Below are 22455 nucleotides of genomic sequence, written 5' to 3' on the forward strand. Positions count from 1 at the left end.
AATCTTCCTATTTTTGGCTTCACTAGCACATGGCATGGGCAGCAATCCTGAGATCACTACCCTTGAGGTCCTGCCCTTTAACTTAGCACCTAAGGTCCCACATAGGAGATTAATGGACAAAATTAAAGCACATGGTATTGGGGGTAGGGTACTGACATGGATAGAAAATTGTTTGGCAGACAGGAAACAAAGAGTAGGGATTAACGGGTCCTTTTCAGAATGGTAGGCAGTGACTAGTGGGGTACTGCAAGGCTCAGTGCTGGGACCGCATCTATTTACAATATACATTAATGATTTAGATGAAGAGATTAAAAGTAACATTAGCAAATTTGCAGATGACACAAAGCTGGGTGACAGTGTGAAATGAGGAGGATGTTATAAGAATGCAGGGTGACTTGCACAGGTTGGGTGAGTGGGCAGATGCATGGCAGATGCAGTTTAATGTGGATAAATGTGAGGTTATCCACTTTGGTGGCAAGAACAGGAAGGCAGATTACTATCTGAATGGTGTCAAGTTAGGAAAAGGGGAAGTACAACGAGATCTGGATGTCCTTGTTCATCAGTCACTGAAAGTAAGCATACAGATATAGCAGGCAGTGAAGAAAGCTAATGGCGTGTTGGCCTTCATAACAAGGGGAGTTGAATATAGGAGCAAAGAGGTCCTTCTGCAGTTGTACAAGGCCCTGGTGAGACCCCACCTGGAGTATTGTGTGCAGTTTTGGTCTCCAAATTTGAGGAAGGACATTCTTGTTATGGAGGGAGTGCAGCGTAGGTTCACTGGGTTAATTCCAGGGATGGCGGGAATGTCATATGTTGAAAGATTGGAGCGACTGGGCTTGTATACACTGGAATTTAGAAGGATGAGAGGGGATCTGATTGAAACGTATCAGATTATTAAGAGATTGGACACGCTAGGGGCAGGAAACATGTTCCCGATGTTGGGGGAGTCCAGAACCAAAGGCCACAGTTTAAGAATAAGGGATAGAGCATTTAGAACGGAGTTGAGGAAAACTTTTTCACCCAGAGGGTTGTGGATCTGTGGAATGCTCTGCCTCAGAAGGCAGTGGAAGCTAATTCTCTGGATTCTTTCAAGAAAGAGTTAGATAGAGCTCTTAAAGATAGCAGAGTGAAGAGATATGGGGAGAAGGCAGGAAAAGGGTACTGATTGTGGATGATCAGTCGTGATCACAGTGAATAGTGGTCCTGGCTCGAAGGGCTGAATGGCCTGCTCCTGCACCTATTGTCTATTGTCTATTGTCTAACTCCGTGAACTCCTTATGCAGAATCTCATCACTTGTCCTGCCCATGTTATTGTTACCTATTTTTTTCTATATGAAATATCTTTATTACAAATTCAGTGTTATATATATAAAACAGTGACTAACACAATTACTTCACTACAAATGGACAATACACATTAAACCAAAAGGTTTCCATCTCTGCCAATGATGGCAATTACCCCCCCACGGGTCATTGGTACCTATATGGACCATGACCTCTGGCTATTCATCCTCCTACTAAAGAATGCCGAAGACTCGATCTGACACGTCCCAGACCCTGTATCCAGGAGTCGACACCCCATACGAGAATCTTGTTCTCGCCCACAGAACCTCCTGTCTGTTCCCCTAACTAATGAATCCCTTATCACCACAGCGTGCCTCTTGTCACCCTTCTGAGTCACAAAGGAAGGCAGTGCCAGAAAACCAATCACTGTGACGTTCCTCTGCCAGGTCACCCCTCCCCACCTGTCAGTATCCAAAGTGATATACCTGTTGTTGAGGGGGATAGCCACAGGGTTACTCTGCACTGATCTCCTTGACTCCTTTTCCCTTCCACCCCTGACTGTCACCCAGTTTCCTCTATCCTGAACCTTGGGTGTAACTACCTCTCTATATGTCTTTTCTATCACCCACTTCAGCTTCATAAATGATCTGGAGTTCATCCAGTTCCAGCTCCAACTGCTTATCCTGGTCTGTTAGAAGCTGCAGCTGGATGTACTTCTCACAGTTGTGGTCGTCAGGGACACTGCAGGTCTTTCTACCTCCCCACATCCCACAAGAGGAGAATTTCACTATCCTGCCTGGCATCTCTGCTGGCATAACTGAGCAAATATAAAGAAGAGAAGGAAAAAAAAACTTGAGCTTTTCTTTCCTTCGATTTCCCTGTTTGAAGGCTCACTTTGTGGAAGAGTAGAAAAGCTAAAGCCTTAAGATCACCTCTCTGACTATGGCCACTCAGATGATGGCTGCTGTGCCGATGGCAGCTGCGTTTGCCCCTGCCTTATTTTAATTTGATTTTACTAATCAATCCCAGGTTTCTAAGCTTGTTATAGACGGGAATGGTAATGGGGATAAGCTCCCACTACCTATAAAGTCTCCAAATGGTGTGCGTCTCTAACAGCCTCTGACAACCAAGTGCAACTCTTGGCCTTCATGTTTGGGTTAGCTACTAGCCCGGTGGAACTGTTTCGACTGACAAGAGACCACTGACGCTTCAAAACCAGTTGCTTCCGGCAGGTAAGGCTAGTCAGCCTTGGACAACAGCCCGCCTAGGAGAAAGAAAAATCTGATTTTAAACCTCCACTGCCTTGCAACCATACCCACCCATGGGAAAGGCTTCAGGGGTAAACTCCGAGGAAGAAATCTGGAGCCGGGGTCCCTCAGACAGTTTGACATTGTTTACAAATTCACTCTGGCAACCTCTGCGATGACACTGGTGCCAAGCTGGATCGGCACTTGCCCTTCCCTTGGGCTCCGTCAGTGACGTGGAGAGGGGAAAGCCACTGCATGGGCAATAGCGAGTTCTTCAAATCTTCCCGCCCAGGCTTGTGCACTGGAGAGGACACAGTCCATCAGAGGCACAGACCCATGATCCCCTGAGATCGACGGCTGCCTACTGTAATCAATCCGAAATGCTGGTCAGACTCTATTACACTACTGCAACCCACTCCTGCCTTTTACCCTCAGGCAGTGAATCTGACTGAAGTCCCCTCCTCTCCCAACTTCCGAAGTTTGGATTGGCCATCGGTCAAAGCTCTATTGCGCTGCCTTGACGAGTGATTTCTGGGTGGTGCTTGGCTTAATGTTGACCAATTCATGAGAATCTTCATTTGCTTTCATGGGACTATGTTCTTTCTGTACATCAGCTCCCTGAGGGTCCCTAACATTGACTGTGTAGCTCTTGCCAGAACTTGTCCTCCCAAAGTGCATCTCCTCACACCTGTCTGGGTTAAATTTCATCCATCACCACTCCGCCATCTTTCTGCTGATCTATGACCCACTTAGACAACCGTCTTCACTATCTACAACTCCACCAATTCCCACGTTGTCATCAAATTTCCTTTTTCTTCTAAGTCATTTACATACATATTGCAATCAAAGGACCCATATTGATCCCCATAGTGCGCCACGTTACAGTCAGCAAGACACCTATCCACCACCACCATCTGCCTCTTGTCATTCTATTTTGGATCCAGTTCACCTTGGATCCTTCGTGCCCTATCCTGGTTGACGGGGCTGCCATGTGTGACCTTGTCAATATAGAGCCACAGAATCACACAACATGGGAGGGAACAGCCTTTGATCCAGCTAACTCATGCTAACCAAGGTTTCCATCCAAACTAGTCCGATTTGCCTGCAATTGGTCTGTACAGTACGTATCTCTCTAAACCTTTCCTATCCATGTACCTGTCCACGTATCTTTTAAATACTGTGAGTGTAGCTGCCTCAACCACTTCCTCTGACAGTTCAATTCCATTTACTGACTACTCACTGGGATTTTAAAAAAATGCCCATCACCTATGCCCTCTAGTTTTTGATTCTCTAAACTTAGGAAGATACTTTGTGCATTCATCCCATTGATACCCCTTCATGATTTTATGTACCTTTACAGGGCTACACCTCAGTCTTCTACACTTATGAAATGTGTTCCAACATTTCAACCTCTATCCATAACTCAGCCTCTCAATTCTTGGCAACATTCTCATAACCCTTCATCTATTTTCCGAGTTACCTTCTTAAAAGTATTTGTGACAATTGCAACGTCCTTGGGTTGGCTGTTGGAGAATTTTAACCTTCCTTCCCAAGTAAGGATATGCAAGACTAGGTATACAGCAAAGATTAATGAGACTGGGCTGGGGATAGCAAATTTACCATTGGAGAGATTGTGTCGACCCAGGGTTCCAAACCTTTTTTATATCATTGACCAACACCATTAAACAAGGGGTTCATGAAATCCAGGTTGGGAACCCATGGTGTAGACTAACTCTGTGTCTTCTAGTGTTTAGAAGGATGAGAGGAAGTCTCAGATGAGAGGAATTCTCAGAGAAACACACAGAATTCTTACAGGGCTTGATTGCCTGGAAACACGAGCAATGGATGATATTTTCCCTAAACGAGATGGTCAGAACCAAGGGCCAAGATGCGAGGCTGTCTGTTCCACACTGAGATGAAGCAAGATTTGTTTACTCAGAGAGGGGTGGGATTCTCTATCCTGGAGGCTGCAGAGACTCTGTGATTGAGGTTACTTCAGGGAGAGTTCAAAAAACTTCTGAATGTTAGAAGAATTGAGTGATGTGGAGATACGAAAGGGAGATGGAACTTGGGTAGTTCTTAAGGAAAAGATAACAGGCTGGGGACTGAATATTCTTCTTCTGCTTTTTGTGCTAATGTCTGTACATAGTTCGGAAGGATTATGCTGAGTTGAGCACAGAGTACCAAGTGCCTGCAGTGAGTTTCTAAAACAGAGACTGTACGTAGATAGGACCTCAGTTGAATTTTTATCACCTTAACCCTGATAGATATTGTGAGGCATAGATGGTGTAGAAAAGCAAGAGTCTTTTTCCCAGGATAGAAATATCAAACACAAGAGTGTACAGTTTTCAGGCGAGAGAGGGTAAGAGAGGAGATGTGTGGGGCAAGTTTTTTCTTGTATACAGAGTGCAGAGGGTACCTGGAATGTGCTCCCTGCAGTGGTAGAGGAGGTAGGTATGATAGAGACTGTTAGACATGCATGTGCAGGGAGTGGAGGGATATGGACATCGTGTGGGCAGAGATGATTTAATCTGATTCAGCATCATGCATGGCACACAGACATTGTAGGCAGTAGAATCTGCTTCTGTGCTGTTCTACATTCAATGTTGAAAACCGTAAGGCAGAGACCTCCGCGACAGTGAGGATGTTGTGTGTCAGTTCCATTGCAGAACTGTGGATTTCCCTTCAGTGGTTATCTGCCTTGTCACGTCTGCACTGAAGCAGAAAGGTTCGGCGACTTTTCAGTGGGCTTCCAATTTTACATTTGGTCTGAGAGAAAATGTGGGTAGGGAGATTGTTTTTTCACCCTCAGCTTCTCCAACCTTTTCCAAACAGACCACACCCAGTAGACTCCTCAACAGTTCAAGTCAAGTCAAGTCAGGTCTATTGTCATTTTGACCATAAGCTGCTGGTACAGTACACAGTAAAAACGAAACAACGTTCCTCCAGGACCCTGGTGTTACATGAAACAACACAAAACTACACCAGACTATGTGAGATAGCACAAGGCTACACTAGACTATGTGGAACAACATAAAAACTGCACTAGACTACAGACCTGCACAGGACTATATTAGTGCACAAAACAGTGCAGGGCAGTACAATAATTAATAACAAGACAATAGGCACAGTAGAGGACAAATTACAATATAATAATAAATGATGTAGATGTCAGTCCAGACTCTGAGTATTGAGGAGTCTGATGGCTTGGGGGAAGAAACTGTTGCACAGTCTGGTCGTGAGAGCCCGAATACTTTGGTACCTTTTGCCAGATGGCAGGAGGGAGAAGAGTTTGTGTAAGGGGTGCGTAGGGTCCTTCACAATACTGTTAGCTTTGCGGGTGCAGCATGTGGTGTAAATGTCTGTAATAGCGGGAAGAGGGACACTGATAATTTTCGCAGCTGACCTCACTATCCGCTGCAGGGTCTTGCGATCCGAGGTGGTAAAATTTCCGAACCAGGCAGTGATGCAGCTGCTCAGGATACTCTCAATACAACCTCTGTAGAATGTGGTGAGGATGGGGGGTGGGAGATGGACTTTTCTTAGCCTTCGCAGAAAGTAGAGATGCTGCTGGGCTTTCTTGGCTATGGAGCTGGTGTTGAGGGACCAGGTGAGATTCTCCGCCAGGTGAACACCAAGAAATTTGCTGCTCTTAACGATCTCAATGGAGGAGCTGCTAACTACCGCTGGTTTTCAATGCGCTCATAGTTCAATGAGCAGACATGGACACATACCAGTGGATCTCTGCCCTTCAGCCGACAGCTCTCCGTCTGACTCTCCGTCCCAGGCCAGTGAATCTGAAACAGAAGAAGAAGAGAACTGTGACAAGAAGATTCTCTACACTGCCCAGACACAGTGAGCTGAGGAAGGGGGGTGCAGTGCATAGCTACACCATGGGGATCTCCAGGGAGACAGGAAGTCCACTAGGAATTCTGCCCTTTTCCTGTGGGTGAAATGTAGCTAGCTGGAGGTGATGAGGAGGGCATTAGTATCGGGGAATGATAGCAAGGTTGAGAGTGACATGTGAGTATGTGGTATGATGTGAAGGTTTTGTTTCCTTGAGGGGCACTGAATGACCTGTCGCGTTGAGGCTGATTCTCCCCTCAATGACAGACCCCTCAGTGTGAAAGGATGAGTCTGACCCACGTAATTCTCAGGGAACATCGATCTTCCTCCCCCTAATAGGAGACCTCTCATTATGAAAGGGTGGGGTCTGACACTCTCAATCCTGAATTATGTCTAGAATGGATGGAGTTCATTCTCCATGAACAGAAAGGGAAGAAAAATAATTCCTCAAAGCTCCCTGGAGATCCAATGTTTGATTTGTAGAAAGATTTAATTTTAATCTTTTGTCTCCTTTCACTCTTAAAACTTAGAGCATGTTTGCTGAAAAATGTGTGGTGGAAACTGTTGAGAGTCAGGTGGGATAACTCACAGCCTGAGTTGTCTTGCTGGAAAACAAATCTTCTCCCAAGTCACAGTTCTCTTACAGACTACATCGGGTTTTCCTCCAGAAGTACCCTGTATTTTGCTGCATTCATTTTACTCTTTCTTCACAAGACTTCCAGGGCCTGCTGCAGTGAAGCATCCCCATAGCATGATGCAGCTACCACCATGCTTCACGTGTGATTTTGATGATGTATGGTGTTTGGCTTACGCCAAGCAAAGTGTTTAGTCTGATGGCCAAAAAGTTCAATTTTGGTTTCATCAAACCATAGAACCTTCTTCCAGCTGACTTCAGAGTCTCTCACATGCCTTCTGGCAAACTCTAGCCAAGATTTCATGTGAATTTTTCTCAACAGTGACTTTTGCTTTGCCCCTCTCCCATAAAGATGCGACAGGTGAAGCACCCAGGCAACAGTTGTTATATGCACAGCCTCCCTCATCTCAGCCACTGAAGCTTGTAACTCCTCCAGAGCTGTCATTGGTCTCTTGGTGGCCCCCATCACTAGTCTTCTTTTTGCACGGTCACTCAGTTTTTGAGGATGGTCTCCTCCGGACAGATTTACTGCTCTGCCATATTCTTTCCATTTCTTGATGATTGACTTAACTGTGCTCCAAGTGATATTCAGTGACTTGGAAATTTTATTGTACCTATTTCCTGACTCATGCTTTTCAATAACCTTTTTGCGGAGTTGCTTAGAGTGTTCTTTTGTCTTCATGGTGTAGTTTTTGCCAGGATACTGACTCACCAGCAGTTGGACCTTCCAGATACAGGTGTATTTTTACTACAATCAATTGAAGCACCTTGTCTGCACACAGGTCTCCAAAAACAGATCTCTATTTAACTAGTTATATGACTTCTAAAACCAATTGGCTGCACCCATGATGATTTGGTGTGTCACATTAATAGAGGGTGAATACTTTTGCAATCAATTATTTTGTGTTTTATATTTGTAATTAATTTAGATCACTTTGTAGAGATCTGTTTCACTTTGATACAAAAATCTTTTTCTGTTGATCAATGTCAAAAAAGCCAAATCAAATCCACTGTGATTCAATGCTGTAAAACAATAAAAAATGAAAACTTCCAAGAGGGTGAATATTTTTTATAGGGACTGTATATCTCCTTCCTTAGGATACCTTCCAATAGTTTTCCCACTGCTGATGTCAAGCTCACCAGCCTATAATTTCTTGGTTTATTTTTAGAGCTTTTCTTAAAAGACGGAACAACATTGGCTATCCTCCAGTCTTCTGGTACTTCACTGGTCACACTAAGGATGATTTATATTTTTCTGCTAGTGTCCCTGCAATTTCTACATTTGCCTCCCACAGGGTCCGAGAGACCTCCTTGTGAGGCCCTAGAGATTTATCTGCCTTAATTTGCCTCAAGACAGCAAACACCTCCTCTTCTGTAATCTGTATAGTCAATGCTGCCTTGCTTCATTTTTGTAGACTCTGTGTCTATCCCCTGAGTAAATACAGATGCAAAAATCCATTTAAGATCTTCCCCATCTTGTTAGACACCGCACATGGATTATCATTCTGATATTCCAGAGGACCAATTTTGTTCCTTGCAATCCTTTTGCTCTTAACATATCTGTAGAATCTCTTAGGATTCTCTTTCACCTTGTCTGCTAGGGCAAACTCATGCATTCTTTTAGCCCTCCTGATTTCTTTCTTTGGTGTTCTCTCGCATTTCTTACACTGTATAAGCACCTCATTTGTTCCTACCTGTCAGTACCTGCAAAGCATCTTTTTCTTTTCTTTACCAGGGACTCAGTATCTCTTGAAAACCAAGGTTTCCTAAACCTGTTACCTTTACCTTTTATTCTGACAGGTGCATACAAGCTTTGTCCTCTCAAAATTTCATTTTTGAAGGCCTCCCATTTACCAAGTACAGCTTTGCCAGAAAAACAGCCTGTCCCAATCCTCACTTGCTAAATCCTTTCTGATACTACCAAAACTGGCCTCTCCCCAATTTAGAATCTCAACCTGCGGACCGTCCCTATCTTTTTCTATATTTACTTCAAAATTAATGGCAAAGTGTTTCCCTACACAGACTTCTGTCACCTACCTGGTCTCATTCCCGAATAGCAGATCAAGTATCGCCTACTCTCTCGTTGGAACTTTGACATACTAATTAAGAAAACTTTCCTGAACAGATTTAACAAACTCTCTCCATCTAGTCCTTTTACAGTATGGGAGTCCCAGTCAATATGTGAAAAGTTAAAATAACAACTATGTTTCTTATGTTTATGCCTTATGTTTCTTGCAGCAGTGTGCGATTTCTCTACAGATTTGTCCCATTCAATTCCAGAGTGCTAAGAGACTCTGGAATTTAGAGCAGTGAAAATAAAATTGGAGGAACTTTGTGAGGAAGACAGCATCTGTGGGGGAAACCATTCCTCCCACAGCCACTCCAGCCCCTCAACCCAGTTTCACTCCTCCTCCACCCACTCCATCTGTCCATCACCACACACTCCTCCCACTGACCCATCTGTCCATCACCCACACACTCCTCCCACTGACCCATCTGTCCATCACCCACACACTCCTCCCACTGTCCCATCTGTCCATCACCCACACACTCCTCCCCCTGACCTATCTGTCCATCACCCACACACTCCTCCCACTGTCCCATCTGTCCATCACCCACACACTCCTCCCACTGACCCATCTGTCCATCACCCACACAGTCCTCCCACTGACCCATCTGTCCATCACCCACACAGTCCTCCCACTGTCCCATCTGTCCATCACCCACACACACCTCCCACTGTCCCATCTGTCCATCACCCACACACACCTCCCACTGTCCCATCTGTCCATCACCCACACACCCCTCCCACTGACCCATCTGTCCATCACCCACACACCCCTCCCACTGACCCATCTGTCCATCACCCACACAGTCCTCCCACTTTCCCATCTGTCCATCACCCACACACACCTCCCACTGTCCCATCTGTCCATCACCCACACAGTCCTCCCACTGATCCATCTGTCCATCACCCACACACACCTCCCACTGACCCATCTGTCCATCACCCACACACTCCTCCCACTGACCCATCTGTCCATCACCCACACACACCTCCCACTGTCCCATCTGTCCATTACCCACACACCCCTCCCACTGACCCATCTGTCCATCACCCACACAGTCCTCCCACTGACCCATCTGTCCATCACCCACACATTCCTCCCACTGACCCATCTGTCCATCACCCACACAGTCCTCCCACTGACCCATCTGTCCATCACCCACACAGTCCTCCCACTGTCCCATCTGTCCATCACCCACACACACCTCCCACTGTCCCATCTGTCCATCACCCACACACCCCTCCCACTGACCCATCTGTCCATCACCCACACACCCCTCCCACTGACCCATCTGTCCATCACCCACACAGTCCTCCCACTTTCCCATCTGTCCATCACCCACACACACCTCCCACTGTCCCATCTGTCCATCACCCACACAGTCCTCCCACTGATCCATCTGTCCATCACCCACACACACCTCCCACTGACCCATCTGTCCATCACCCACACACTCCTCCCACTGACCCATCTGTCCATCACCCACACACACCTCCCACTGTCCCATCTGTCCATTACCCACACACCCCTCCCACTGACCCATCTGTCCATCACCCACACAGTCCTCCCACTGACCCATCTGTCCATCACCCACACATTCCTCCCACTGACCCATCTGTCCATCACCCACACAGTCCTCCCACTGACCCATCTGTCCATCACCCACACAGTCCTCCCACTGTCCCATCTGTCCATCACCCACACACACCTCCCACTGTCCCATCTGTCCATCACCCACACACCCCTCCCACTGACCCATCTGTCCATCACCCACACACCCCTCCCACTGACCCATCTGTCCATCACCCACACAGTCCTCCCACTTTCCCATCTGTCCATCACCCACACACACCTCCCACTGTCCCATCTGTCCATCACCCACACAGTCCTCCCACTGATCCATCTGTCCATCACCCACACACACCTCCCACTGACCCATCTGTCCATCACCCACACACTCCTCCCACTGACCCATCTGTCCATCACCCACACACACCTCCCACTGTCCCATCTGTCCATCACCCACACATTCTTCCCACTGTCCCATCTGTCCATCACCCACACAGTCCTCCCACTGATCCATCTGTCCATCACCCACACACTCCTCCCACTGACCCATCTGTCCATCACCCACACACACCTCCCACTGTCCCATCTGTCCATCACCCACACATTCTTCCCGCTGTCCCATCTGTCCATCACCCACACACTCCTCCCCCTGACCTATCTGTCCATCACCCACACACTCCTCCCACTGACCCATCTGTCCATCACCCACACAGTCCTCCCACTGACCTATCTGTCCATCACCCACATAGTCCTCCCACTGACCCATCTGTCCATCACCCACACACACCTCCCACTGTCCCATCTGTCCATCACCCACACATTCCTCCCACTGTCCCCAACTGCCCATCGCCCACAAAGTTCTCTCACACCATTCCCTTCTCCCAGTCCCTATCTGCCCTTCTCACCTCCCTACCTTGGTTCCATGCTCCACCTTCCTCTCCTATCTGATCCCACCATCTTCAGTTCTTTGTCTCCTTCACTCTCACCTCCCAGTCTCTGTCAGTATTCCCACCCTCTCCTTCCCAGTCTGCCTGTCATCCCTCCTTTCCTGGATACCCTATCACCTCCCAACCTCTGTCGTGATTCCCTTTCCCCCTCCCCTATCACCTCACTTCACCTGGATCCACCCATCACCTGCCAAATCTTGGCCCATTCCTGCTACTTACCTTTGTAAGCTGACCACCTCCCCTCTATCTTTCCTATCTTTCATGCCAGGTGAAGGGTCTGAACTCAAAGCATTGACTGTCCATTTCCCTTCACATCTGCTGACTTCCTCCACCAGCGTGTTTCTTGGTTTCAGTAAAACTGGTCAGTACTTTTATGTAGAATTTTTCAGAATCAGAATCAGGTTTAATATCGTTGGCATATGTTGTGAAATTTGTTGTTTTGCAGCAGCAGTACAATGCAATACATTATAATAAAAGCTATAAATCACAATAAGTATATATAAAAAAACAATTTTTCATGACTGTGGATTCCAGCTGTCATAATCCTAAATGGGAATATTTAATAATTTTCATTGGAGCTTCATGCAAAGAGTTGCCACTTACCATCTTACTAGAAGGGTCTATAGTGGATTTTGACCCAGATTCCTCCTTCTGTTGAGTGCTGGTTTCTGTCATGCCTTTTATGTCTTTGGCTATGAAATCTGATATAAATTATTTATTTAACTTCTGGAGTAGGCAGTTTAAATGGTTTGGCATGGTAGGTGGGCTGAAGGGCCTGTTTCTGTGCTGTACATTTCTGACTCTCTGACTTGATTTCCTTATTCCCTGATGATAGTTTCCCTGACTCAGCTTCACAGCTACGAACCTTTGCTACTTTCTTCCTTATTGTGCACTAGTACAAGATCTGCAAACTTTTTCATTCCTTTGTTCCATTTTCTCCTCCTTCATGATGAAGGAGGCGTGCCTGCAATTCTACTTCAGTAGCAGTTTGAGAAGATCTGGTATGTCACCAAGGATTCTCACAGGTTTCTACAGGTGGGGAGAATTCTGACAGGTTGCAGCACCCACTGGTATGGAGGTTCCAACGCACAGGATCGCCAGAGGCTGCAAAGGGCTGTGGATTCAGTGAGCTCCATCATGGGTACAACCTTCCCCACCCCTGAGGACGTCTTCAGAATGTGATGCCTCAAGAAGGCAGCATCCATAACTAAATACCCTCACCATCCAGAGCAACCCTCTTCACATTACTACCTCCGGGAGGAGGCTCTTCCTGCTTCTTTGCCTCTGCCGTTAGATTTCTGATTAGCCGGTGACCCATAAACACTAGGGCATTTCTCCTTTATTGGAACTATATTTTGCAATTTACAGATATTTATACCTTTAAAGTGAATTGTTCCCACAACATCACAAATTTCACATCCCGTAAGTCAGCGATCAAAAACATAATTCTGATTTTCCAGCAACACACATAAAAGTTGCTGGTGAACGCAGCAGGCCAGGCAGCATCTCTAGGAAGAGGTACAGTCGACGTTTCAGGCCGAGACCCTTCGTCAGGACTAACTGAAGGAAGAGTTAGTAAGAGAATTGAAAGTGGGAGGGGGAGGGGGAGATCCAAAATGATAGGAGAAGACAGGAAGAGGAGGGATGGAGCCAAGAACTGGACAGGTGATAGGCAAAAGGGGATACGAGAGGATCATGGGACAGGAGGTCTGGGAAGAAAGACAAGGGGGGGGGACCCAGAGGATGGGCAAGAGGTATATTCAGAGGGACAGAGGGAGAAAAAGGAGAGTGAGAGAAAGAATGTGTGCATAAAAATAAGTAACAGATGGGGTACGAGGGGGAGGTGGGGCATTAGCGGTTAACCTCCTCCTGTCTTCCCCTATCATTTTGGATCTCCCCCTCCCCCTCCCACTTTCAAATCTCTTACTAACTCTTCCTTCAGTTAGTCCTGATGAGGGGTCTCGGCCTGAAATGTCGACTGTACCTCTTCCTAGAGATGCTGCCTGGCCTGCTGCGTTCACCTGCAACTTTTATGTGCGTTGCTTGAATTTCCAGCATCTGCAGAATTCCTGTTGTTTGCGATTCTGATTTTCCGGTGTCTTTGGTTGGTTTCTCAGGCTGATTGCTATTCACCACAATTTTTAACTTTATCTTGCTGCCCATTTTTATCACTAAACCACAGATATATCTCATCTTTTGTGGAGCCCATATTTCTTAATCAAATGGTTATTCTTTCAGAATTATGAAATATTTAAAGGCCTTGCACTGATCTTTAATCTAATCTCTTCCACTTCATATCTGTGTAATTGCCTTTATGTTGAAGACGCTAATTTTACACGTGAGTTCCTTGTTCTAAAACTGATTCTGGCCGCTCTCCCAGCAGACCCATTATCCTGCAGTTCCCACCTACCAGTGATCTTGTTTCACTGATGGAAACCTTTTCATGTCCTCAGTGAACCAAATCAGTTCATCGTCAATCACTGCTCCCAGTACTGAGTCATCACTGTAACGCGGTAATTAAAGTCCCACAATGCAGAAAATAAACTGAAACCTAACTAAAGGAAAAGGCCATTCAGTCCCTCAAGACTGTTCATTTTACACCAGGTCTTCGGTGACCTGTATCTGTACAACATTTACTTACCTTGGTCTCAGAAAATGTCCGATCACTTTCCAGCATTGAGGTATGACATTTTCAATGGACTCTGTCATAAAATTAGACTGATAGAGCATTGCAGCTCAGAAACAGGCCATTCAGTCCATCTAGTCTGTACTTAATTATTATTCTGCCTAGTCCCATTGACCAACAGCTGGATCTCAGCCCTTCATACCTCTCCCACCCATGTAGCTGCCCCTCTTAAGTGTTGCGATCAAATTCACATCCACCATGTCTGCTGGTAGCTTGTTCCACACTCTCACTACCTTCTGAGTGAAGAAGATCCCCCTCAGGTTCTCCTTAAATATATCACCTTTCACCCTTAACCCATGACTTGTAGTCCTAGTCTCACCCAACCTCAGTGGAAAATGCCTGCTTGCATTTACCCTATCTATACACCTCATAGTTTTGTATACCTCTGTCAAATCTCTGCTCTTTCTCCTCGGCTCCAGAAAGTGAAGTCCTAAAGTATGCAACCTTTCCCTACATCTCAGGTTCTCAAATCCTGGCACCAGCCATGTAGACGTTCTCTGCACTCTTTCAAACTGATATTGAATTAGCTCGCAGAACTTTATTCTCGATGGTGTGAGTTGAGGAAAGAAAGTTGGCAAGGCTGTGAGATAGTCTGCTGCTTATTCAGTTTCTTCACTTTCACCGGGGAAATAGATTAAATAAACATTTTAAGTTTACAATTCCTTTTCCAGCAGAGTGTATTGATAAGAAATGTTCTGCAGCTTAAAGCTGTGTTTGCAGGCACATCGTTCTGGGGAATCAGGAAACAGCAGTGCAGTTGTAGCTGACCTCAGAGGTAACGTCTGTCACAAACTGCATGTAGTATGGAGTCAAAGGGAGAGGAGCACCTGCCAGCTAGAAGTTCCACTTGTCTTCAGCTACGATGTGAGGCTTTGGAGAGGAAGCAGAAGAGAGTTCTTGAAATGATCGCAGGGCTGAGGGACTTTAGTTCTGCAGATATATGGGAGATGTTGGGTTGTGTTGGAACAGAGGAGGTTGTTAGAGGCACTTATGAAAGATGTCTACAGATTAGAGAGAGAAATTGTTCCTCTTGAAAGAAGGTTGTAGAAGCAGGAAGAAGATGTTTGGCAAAGGAATCAAAAGAGACACGAGGAAAAGGTTTGCTGTGTGGAGGAGTAGTTGAGTGCTGTGGGGAGAGTGGGGTTGGATACAATCACATCGTTCATAAGGGAGCTGGAATGTTTCTGAAACAAAATAAAATAGTATATAGAATAGTACAGCACAGAAACAGGCCCCTCCACCCCTCCAGCTCATCTGGTCCACACTACCTTCACTAATCCCATCACCTGCAATTAGGTCTGCATCATTCTGTGCATTTCCAATCCGAGTACCTGCCTAAATTCTTTTTGTACTCCCTCTATCAGGATAGACCAGAGTGGTGATGACATAGAGGTTTACAAGATCATAGAGGGGTATAAAGAGGGCAGAGGTTTAAGATCAGAGTTGAGAAACTTAAAAGGGACAGTGGAGCAGCTTCTTTATGCAAAGGGTAGTGTGAATTTGGAATGAACTGCCGGAAATAGTGGTTGAAGCAGATACATTAGGAACATTTAAAAGCCATCTGGATAAGTACATGGATGGGAGAAGTGTAGGGGGCCACGGGCCAAGCATGGTACAGGTTGACCTTCACTAATCTGGTACCATTAGGACCTGAGGAGTGCCAGATTAGTGAAAATGGCGAATAACAGAAGGATCACATTAAGCATAATCAGTGCCAGATTATCGAAGGAACTGGATTAGAGGTAGTCGGATTAGTGAAGGTCGACCTGTACTAAGTTAATGGGCAAACACAGTCGGCATGGATGAATTGCTACATGAATCTACAACTTGACCACTTCATCAGGCAACTCATTCCAGTTGAGCGCTTAAAAAATTTACACCCAGGTCCCCTTGAAATATCTCTCCCCCTCATCTCAAGACGCAAAACTGGGCTGAAAAGCGGAAAATTAAGTTTAATTTAAGACATGAAGTCAAGTTGCAATCTTAGCCTTTGCCATGACCACACTAAAGCTGACTGGAGGATGGCCACTGTTCACAAAGGGTTCGTTCTTAGACTCTTCCACTACTTGTCCATTCTGATTCTCTGACCCGAGGTTGAGTACAGGACTCTGCTGTTCTAAAAGCACTTCCTGTAATTAACAAATGCCGGCCTATGCAAGCTCCTTACACAAAGGAAATCCTAATCAACATTGGGAAAGTTAACTTCCCCCACAACTACAACCCAGTGAGTTTATATCCTGCTGCTCGTTATCTCAATATTTGCTCTTCCAAATCCCACTGACTACTTGGACACCAGTAGAATAACCCCATGAAAGTGATCCTTCGTTTCTGTCTGTAGGGGAAAAACATGGAGGACAGTGAGATCAGTGTGGGACATGCCGACATCAAAAGGCATGTTAGGGTCAAGGTGGTGATGTTCGGTCTATCGAAGAACATTAAGGAGGACATTTCTGCAGGACTTATCCCAGGTGTTTGAGAGAAGCCAGCATGAGATTGACAAAGACCTTTGTATCCTCTTTAGCTACAGGTGAGTTCTCAGAGGGTTGGAGAGTAGACAATGTTGTCCTTTGTTTAAAGAAGGCAATAAAGGTAATCCAGGAAATTATAGGCTGATGAGTCTCTTATCTGAGATAGGGCAACTTTTGGAACGGATTCTTGGGGATAGTCTTGATGGAGAGCTTCAGCCTGAAAAAGTTGACTGTTTATTCCTCTTGATAGATGCTGCCTGACTTGCTAAGTTCCTCTAGCGTTTTGTATATGTTGCTCTGGATTTCCAGCACTTGCAGAATCTTGTGTTTATTTTCAGTGACAGGGTCTACTCACAACACAAGACTCCTATCACCAAGGCAGTTTTGGATTCAAATGGGTTTCTCGACTGATGGCATTAAATCATCATTGTTTGCATGTAGGTTATACATTGTGTTGGCGGGATGTGTGCATATGAATAGCGCAAAGTGTGTGAAGGAATGTACCCCTTATAACTGAAGTTATGCAGCCCACTAAACAGATAATTTCCAACTCAAATACATAAACTATTGGACTACCTTACGGCTTGCAATGTTAACCACTGTTTTCCAAACTGTGAAGGTGTCTCAAAGGGGGAAATGAGGTCCATGCTTCTGCAAAGGGATCAATGAGGGAATCCGCTGTGAGAGGGAGAGCACCTCCCCTCCTCCCCGCCAGACCTGCCTCACCTCTCGATAACCCTCATCAATGCGATCCAGGCTGAGTGAGCAGAGGAGATCTCGGCCGCCGAGGAAGAGCTGCTCCTGGTATTCATCCAGCAGCATAGTCTGCAGGTCTGCCATTCGCCGGGAGCCCTGGAACACCCGGGTCCTGTTCAACTCCCACAACTCTGGAAAAGAAGCAAAGACTGAGAGTGGACACCCCTGACCTTGAGAGAACAGTCTCCACAGCACAGACACCAGCTCCATGCCCAAGATCCCACGGGTTAGGGGAAACCACGGATTTCCAATGCAACTGACATTCACTGGGTGTCCTACATCCATTCGTTGCAAGGGGTCCTTGTGAATTTTATGGGACTGCTTACCCGAGACAAAGGGATCATTAGCGGTGTATAAATTTTTTTCTGAAAGAAATTGCATAAATTATTTCAGAATTACTTGTAAAAGAAATTTCAATACTGCTGACCTGATGTTAAAATGCTGGAGACACTGAGCAAATCAAGCAACGTCGGTGGAAGGAGGAACAGATGGAATCTTTCAGCTCAAAGAGCCTGTGTTAGGATTTATATACTTCAAGATAGAATGCTCAGTCTATCTCTCCTTTCAAGCTTCTGCTTAACCTGCAGAGTGTGCCCAATATTTTCTGGAACTGTTTGCTTGCTTACACCACATAGGCTTTATTTTTGTGATGTTCTTTTGTGTTCTGTCCAGCCGGCTGATATATAGCTCGCCACTGGATCGAGAGAGGCCGGTCATGGTTCATTCTTTATAAGGAGGAGATCTGAGTGCATGAGCAGGGTGGTCGATGGTTCTTTAATAACGATTTCTCCAACACAAAGGTTCTAGCTCAGATAAAATGTCCCTATCTTGTTCAGCACGTCATTAATTCCAGAGGGAGCTGCTTCAAGGTTTAAGGAAGCAACCATTCTTCAAAGTACTCAAAAATCCAAACTTATCACGAGAAGAGACAAATGCATCACCAGGGAAGATCGCGCAATTTCTATTTCTCATTTTGCTCTGTGATGCATGGGCACGAATGCTCGCACACAGGTGGACAGGTGAGTGCATATATCACACAGATACATGTGTACAGGCACACGTGTGTCTCAAACACAGAATCTTTACCCCCTGCCTTATTCTCACTTCTATGTCTCCTACCACCACACTCCATTGACCTGTTACCCTTGTACACTCGCTGCCCCAAAAGTTCAGAGACCAACCCTTCCGCACCCTCACTCCTGTCTTCAATCCTCTCCTGCACCCTGCCACCTCCTTTCTTCCTAACTGTGAGCACAGCCCTCACTGACCCTACCCTCCAGAGCTTTGCTCTGCCCCCTCCACATGCCCCCTGTTCTGACCTGAATTGTCTCTCTTTCCACAGAAGCAAGCTGACGAGCTTGCAGTTTCCAGATTGTCTGATTTACTGCATCTGTACTGACATTTCACTGGAAGTGCTGCCATCTTTACCCTAGCAAACACGTGCCCGTCAGAGGGAGTGCAGAGAGGATGTGCGCCCGTCAGAGGGAGTGTGGAGAGGGACGTGTACCCGTCAGAGGGCAGAGAGGATGTGCGCCCGTCAGAGGGCAGAGAGGATGTGCACCTGTCAGAGGGCAGAGAGGATGTGTACCCGTCAGAGGGAGTGCGGAGAGGACGTGCGCCCGTCAGAGGGAGTGCAGAGAAGGACGTGCGCCCGTCAGAGGGAGTGCAGAGAAGGACGTGCGCCCGTCAGAGGGAGGGCAGAGAGGATGTGCACCCATCAGAGGGAGTGTGGAGAGGACGTGCACCCGTCAGAGGGCAGAGAGGACGTGTGCCCGTCAGAGGGAGTGCAGAGAGGACGTGTGCCCGTCAGAGGGAGTGTGGAGAGGATGTGTACCCATCAGAGGGAGTGTGGAGAGGATGTGTACCCATCAGAGGGAGTGTGGAGAGATGTGTACCCGTCAGAGGGAGTGTGGAAACAATAGACAATAGGTGCAGGAGTAGGCCATTCAGCCCTTTGAGCCAGCACTGCCATTCACTGTGATCATGGCTGATCATCCACAATCAGTATCCAGTTCCTGCCTTATCCCCATAACCTTTTATTCTGCTATCTTTAAGAGCTCTATCCATCTCTTTCTTGAAAGCATCCAGAGACCTGGCCTCCACAGCCTTCTGGGGCAGAGTATTCCATATGTCCACCACTCTCTGGGTGAGAAAGAGAGGACGTGCACCCGTCAGAGGGAGTGCAGAGAGGGACATGCATCTGTCAGAGGGAGTGCAGAAAAGATTCAGCACCTTAGTTCCAGCGACAATAGGCTCTGTTACATGAACAGAGTTTGTATCAATGAGGACTGTATTCTCTAGAGTTTAGAAATCGTGAGAGATTATCTAGAACACAGAATAGCACAGCACTGTACAGGCCCATCGAACCATAATGTTTTAAACTTTCCCTCCTACATAGCCCACCATTTTCCTATCACCAATAGTCCTGAATCTCTGAAATGTCCTTAACGCTCCAATTCCCTCCCCCCGCAGTGCGCTGCATGCAGCCGCTACTTTGCGTAAAAACGCTACCACTGACAACTACCCGATACTGAAAAAGGAGTCAGCTGCCCACTTTATCTATGCCTCTTGCATGGTACTATTGGACCACTTCTCATCCTCCTGCGCTCCAAAGAGAAAAACCCTAGTTCATTCAACTTTTCATAAAACATGATCTCCAATCCAGGCGGGTAAATCTCCTCTGCACCCTCTCTAAAGCTTCCACATCTTCCCTATAACGAGGTGATCAGAACTGAACATGATGCTCTCATCAAAGGGTTTGACAGGGAGGAGGTAGTGAGGGTGTTTCCCCTGAGTGGAGGAAACTAAAACAAGGCAGCCTACCTTGCTCTATTTCTAAAAACGCAAACACGAGGAATTCTGCAGATGCTGGAAATTCAAGCAACACACATCAAGGTTGCTGGTGAACACAGCAGGCCAGGCAGCATCTCTAGGAAGAGGTACAGTCAACGTTTCAGGTCAAGATCTCTTCCTAGAGATGCTGCCTGGCCTGCTGCGTTCACCAGCAACCTTGATGTGTGTTGCTCTATTTCTGTTCTATTTCGGAGTTCCAGTGTTTTTAGGGTTTAGCTTTTGCAAGGTATCCTCGTCATGGACCACAGCAGAAACACAATAGTCACAGTGGAAAGTCTGCTGCATAGTATGAGGATCTGATGTGGGTCTGCTCAAAGCAAAAAAATGGCCTGGATTGGGGAAAAGACTTTCACAGAAGGTGAGTTGCAGTGAGACTTCATTGTGTCTAACTGCAGAAACAGCTCCTTGTCTGTAAAGAAGAGAGAATTGGTGATAACTGGTCTTGGCTGTAAGATTTACACTGAAAGTGACAGGAGTATGATTATTGACATCTTTTGGGCTGGTGAGTTCTAAGACTGTAAAATTCTGCATTTTACGCTCTTTACTAAACTACAACATGGGCATTTAAAACCTTTCATTGCTACAGCATTTCCCTCAATCACTTGTAGGGACTCGTAAATATTTTTAGTTTATTTTTTTGATTAAGAGATATAGCACAGTAACAGGCTTTTCCGGCCCAGTGACCAGGTGCTGCCTCGTTGCACCCATGTGACCAATTACCGCTAACCTAGCGTGTTTGGAATGTGGGAGGAAACCAGAAAACCCGGAGGAAACCAATGCGGTGACGGGGAGAAAAGACAGTGACTGAATTGAACCCGAGTTGTAGGTGCTGTAACAGTGTTACAATAGCTGCTACATGACCATGCTACACTGGTATATCCAGGCATTACTTTCATATAAAACAGAAACCTTTCAACAAGGGACCCATCTGGCTAGAAAAGATGCACCGAAAGAGGATGCATTGTTGTTGATATTCCTATGGTTTATTTGTGAGTACAGGATAAAGCAGTGAACTGTAGCATGGAGTAAAATGATGTGGACTAAAGAGAGAAATAACATTTTTGATTTTGAATAACTTTTCAACAGCTCAGTTCTGATTCGTTTACACAGTGGGGAGATCCTGATCGAAGTATAACATTTAAAGAAACCACCTAAGCACAGAAGATGATCGACGATGGATGGATATACCGATGATCCGGCCTGAACCAATTTCTTCTGCCCTTCCTCGAGCCCCAAGCAGTGAGTGGAGGCTGTAGATCTGAGGCCCATGAGCCACGAGTCATGGAGTCCCAGCTGAAGCACCTCACCTCTGCCGCGGCAGAATCCTGGTGCAGTTGGCTCACCACGATCCAGGACGACCGGCAGGGCTGTGATTAGATGGCAGCCGGTAAAAGGTCCTGACAAACGGAGCACTGCCTCTGGTCTGGGGGAACAGGTCCGACCTTTGTCAAACAGCCTGTCCCAACCCCACCTAGTTGGTGCAGTACACGTGGCAGTGAGTGGTGATCCGCACTGAGTGGGTAGGACATACTCCAACACTTTTATAGCCAGCACTCTTTCACTTTACATTTGTTTAACACAGGCAAAGAAGTTGCAGTTTAAAACCTAACATGTAATGTGAGAATAAGATTAAAAATATCAAGACGTGTGTAAACTAAGCCTTGAACAAAGTAGATTGAAGTAAAATGATTTCACACATTATCAAGGAGGGGACTGGGGAGGCTCTTGGCAAGGGGAAAGGGAGGTGGAATTGGCTTCCTCAGGAAGCTAGTTAATCTTTATTCAGAAATTCTGAAGTACATGGTAGGCTGGTCTGGGAAGAATGTAGAACAGTACATCACAGGAACAGGGCTTTTAGCCCACAATGTTGTGCCAAACCAAATAAATTCATGTTCAAGTGGCCAGCTAAACTAATTCCTTATGCCTACACAATGTCCATATCCTTCCATTTTCCTCATATTCATGTGCCTATCTAAACATCTCTTAAAAGTCCATAACGTATCTGCCCCAGGCACCCATCACTCTGTGTAAAATACTTGCCCCTCACCTCTCCTTTGAAATGGCCTCCTCTCACTTTACATGCACGCCATCTGGTA

At 46.2% G+C, this 22455-nt stretch overlaps 1 protein-coding gene across 2 annotated transcripts in view; it reads right to left on the bottom strand.

Annotated features, from left to right (window-relative positions):
* LOC140186712 (semaphorin-3E-like) overlaps positions 1–22455 on the bottom strand; it is a 374748-nt gene that overhangs the window by 293568 nt on the left and 58725 nt on the right. Inside the window, exons 2-3 of one of the 2 annotated variants that reach the window (XM_072241201.1) lie at positions 17477–17637; positions 6266–6328 (exon numbers count right to left, since the gene is read on the bottom strand). In XM_072241201.1, the coding sequence (XP_072097302.1) occupies positions 6266–6328; positions 17477–17637 (224 nt within the window). The remainder of the gene's footprint in view (positions 1–6265; positions 6329–17476; positions 17638–22455) is intronic. The other variant, XM_072241202.1, reaches the window with a different exon arrangement.

This window comes from Mobula birostris, chromosome 23 (assembly GCF_030028105.1).
Source record: "Mobula birostris isolate sMobBir1 chromosome 23, sMobBir1.hap1, whole genome shotgun sequence".
Taxonomy (NCBI): Eukaryota; Metazoa; Chordata; class Chondrichthyes; order Myliobatiformes; family Myliobatidae; genus Mobula; species Mobula birostris.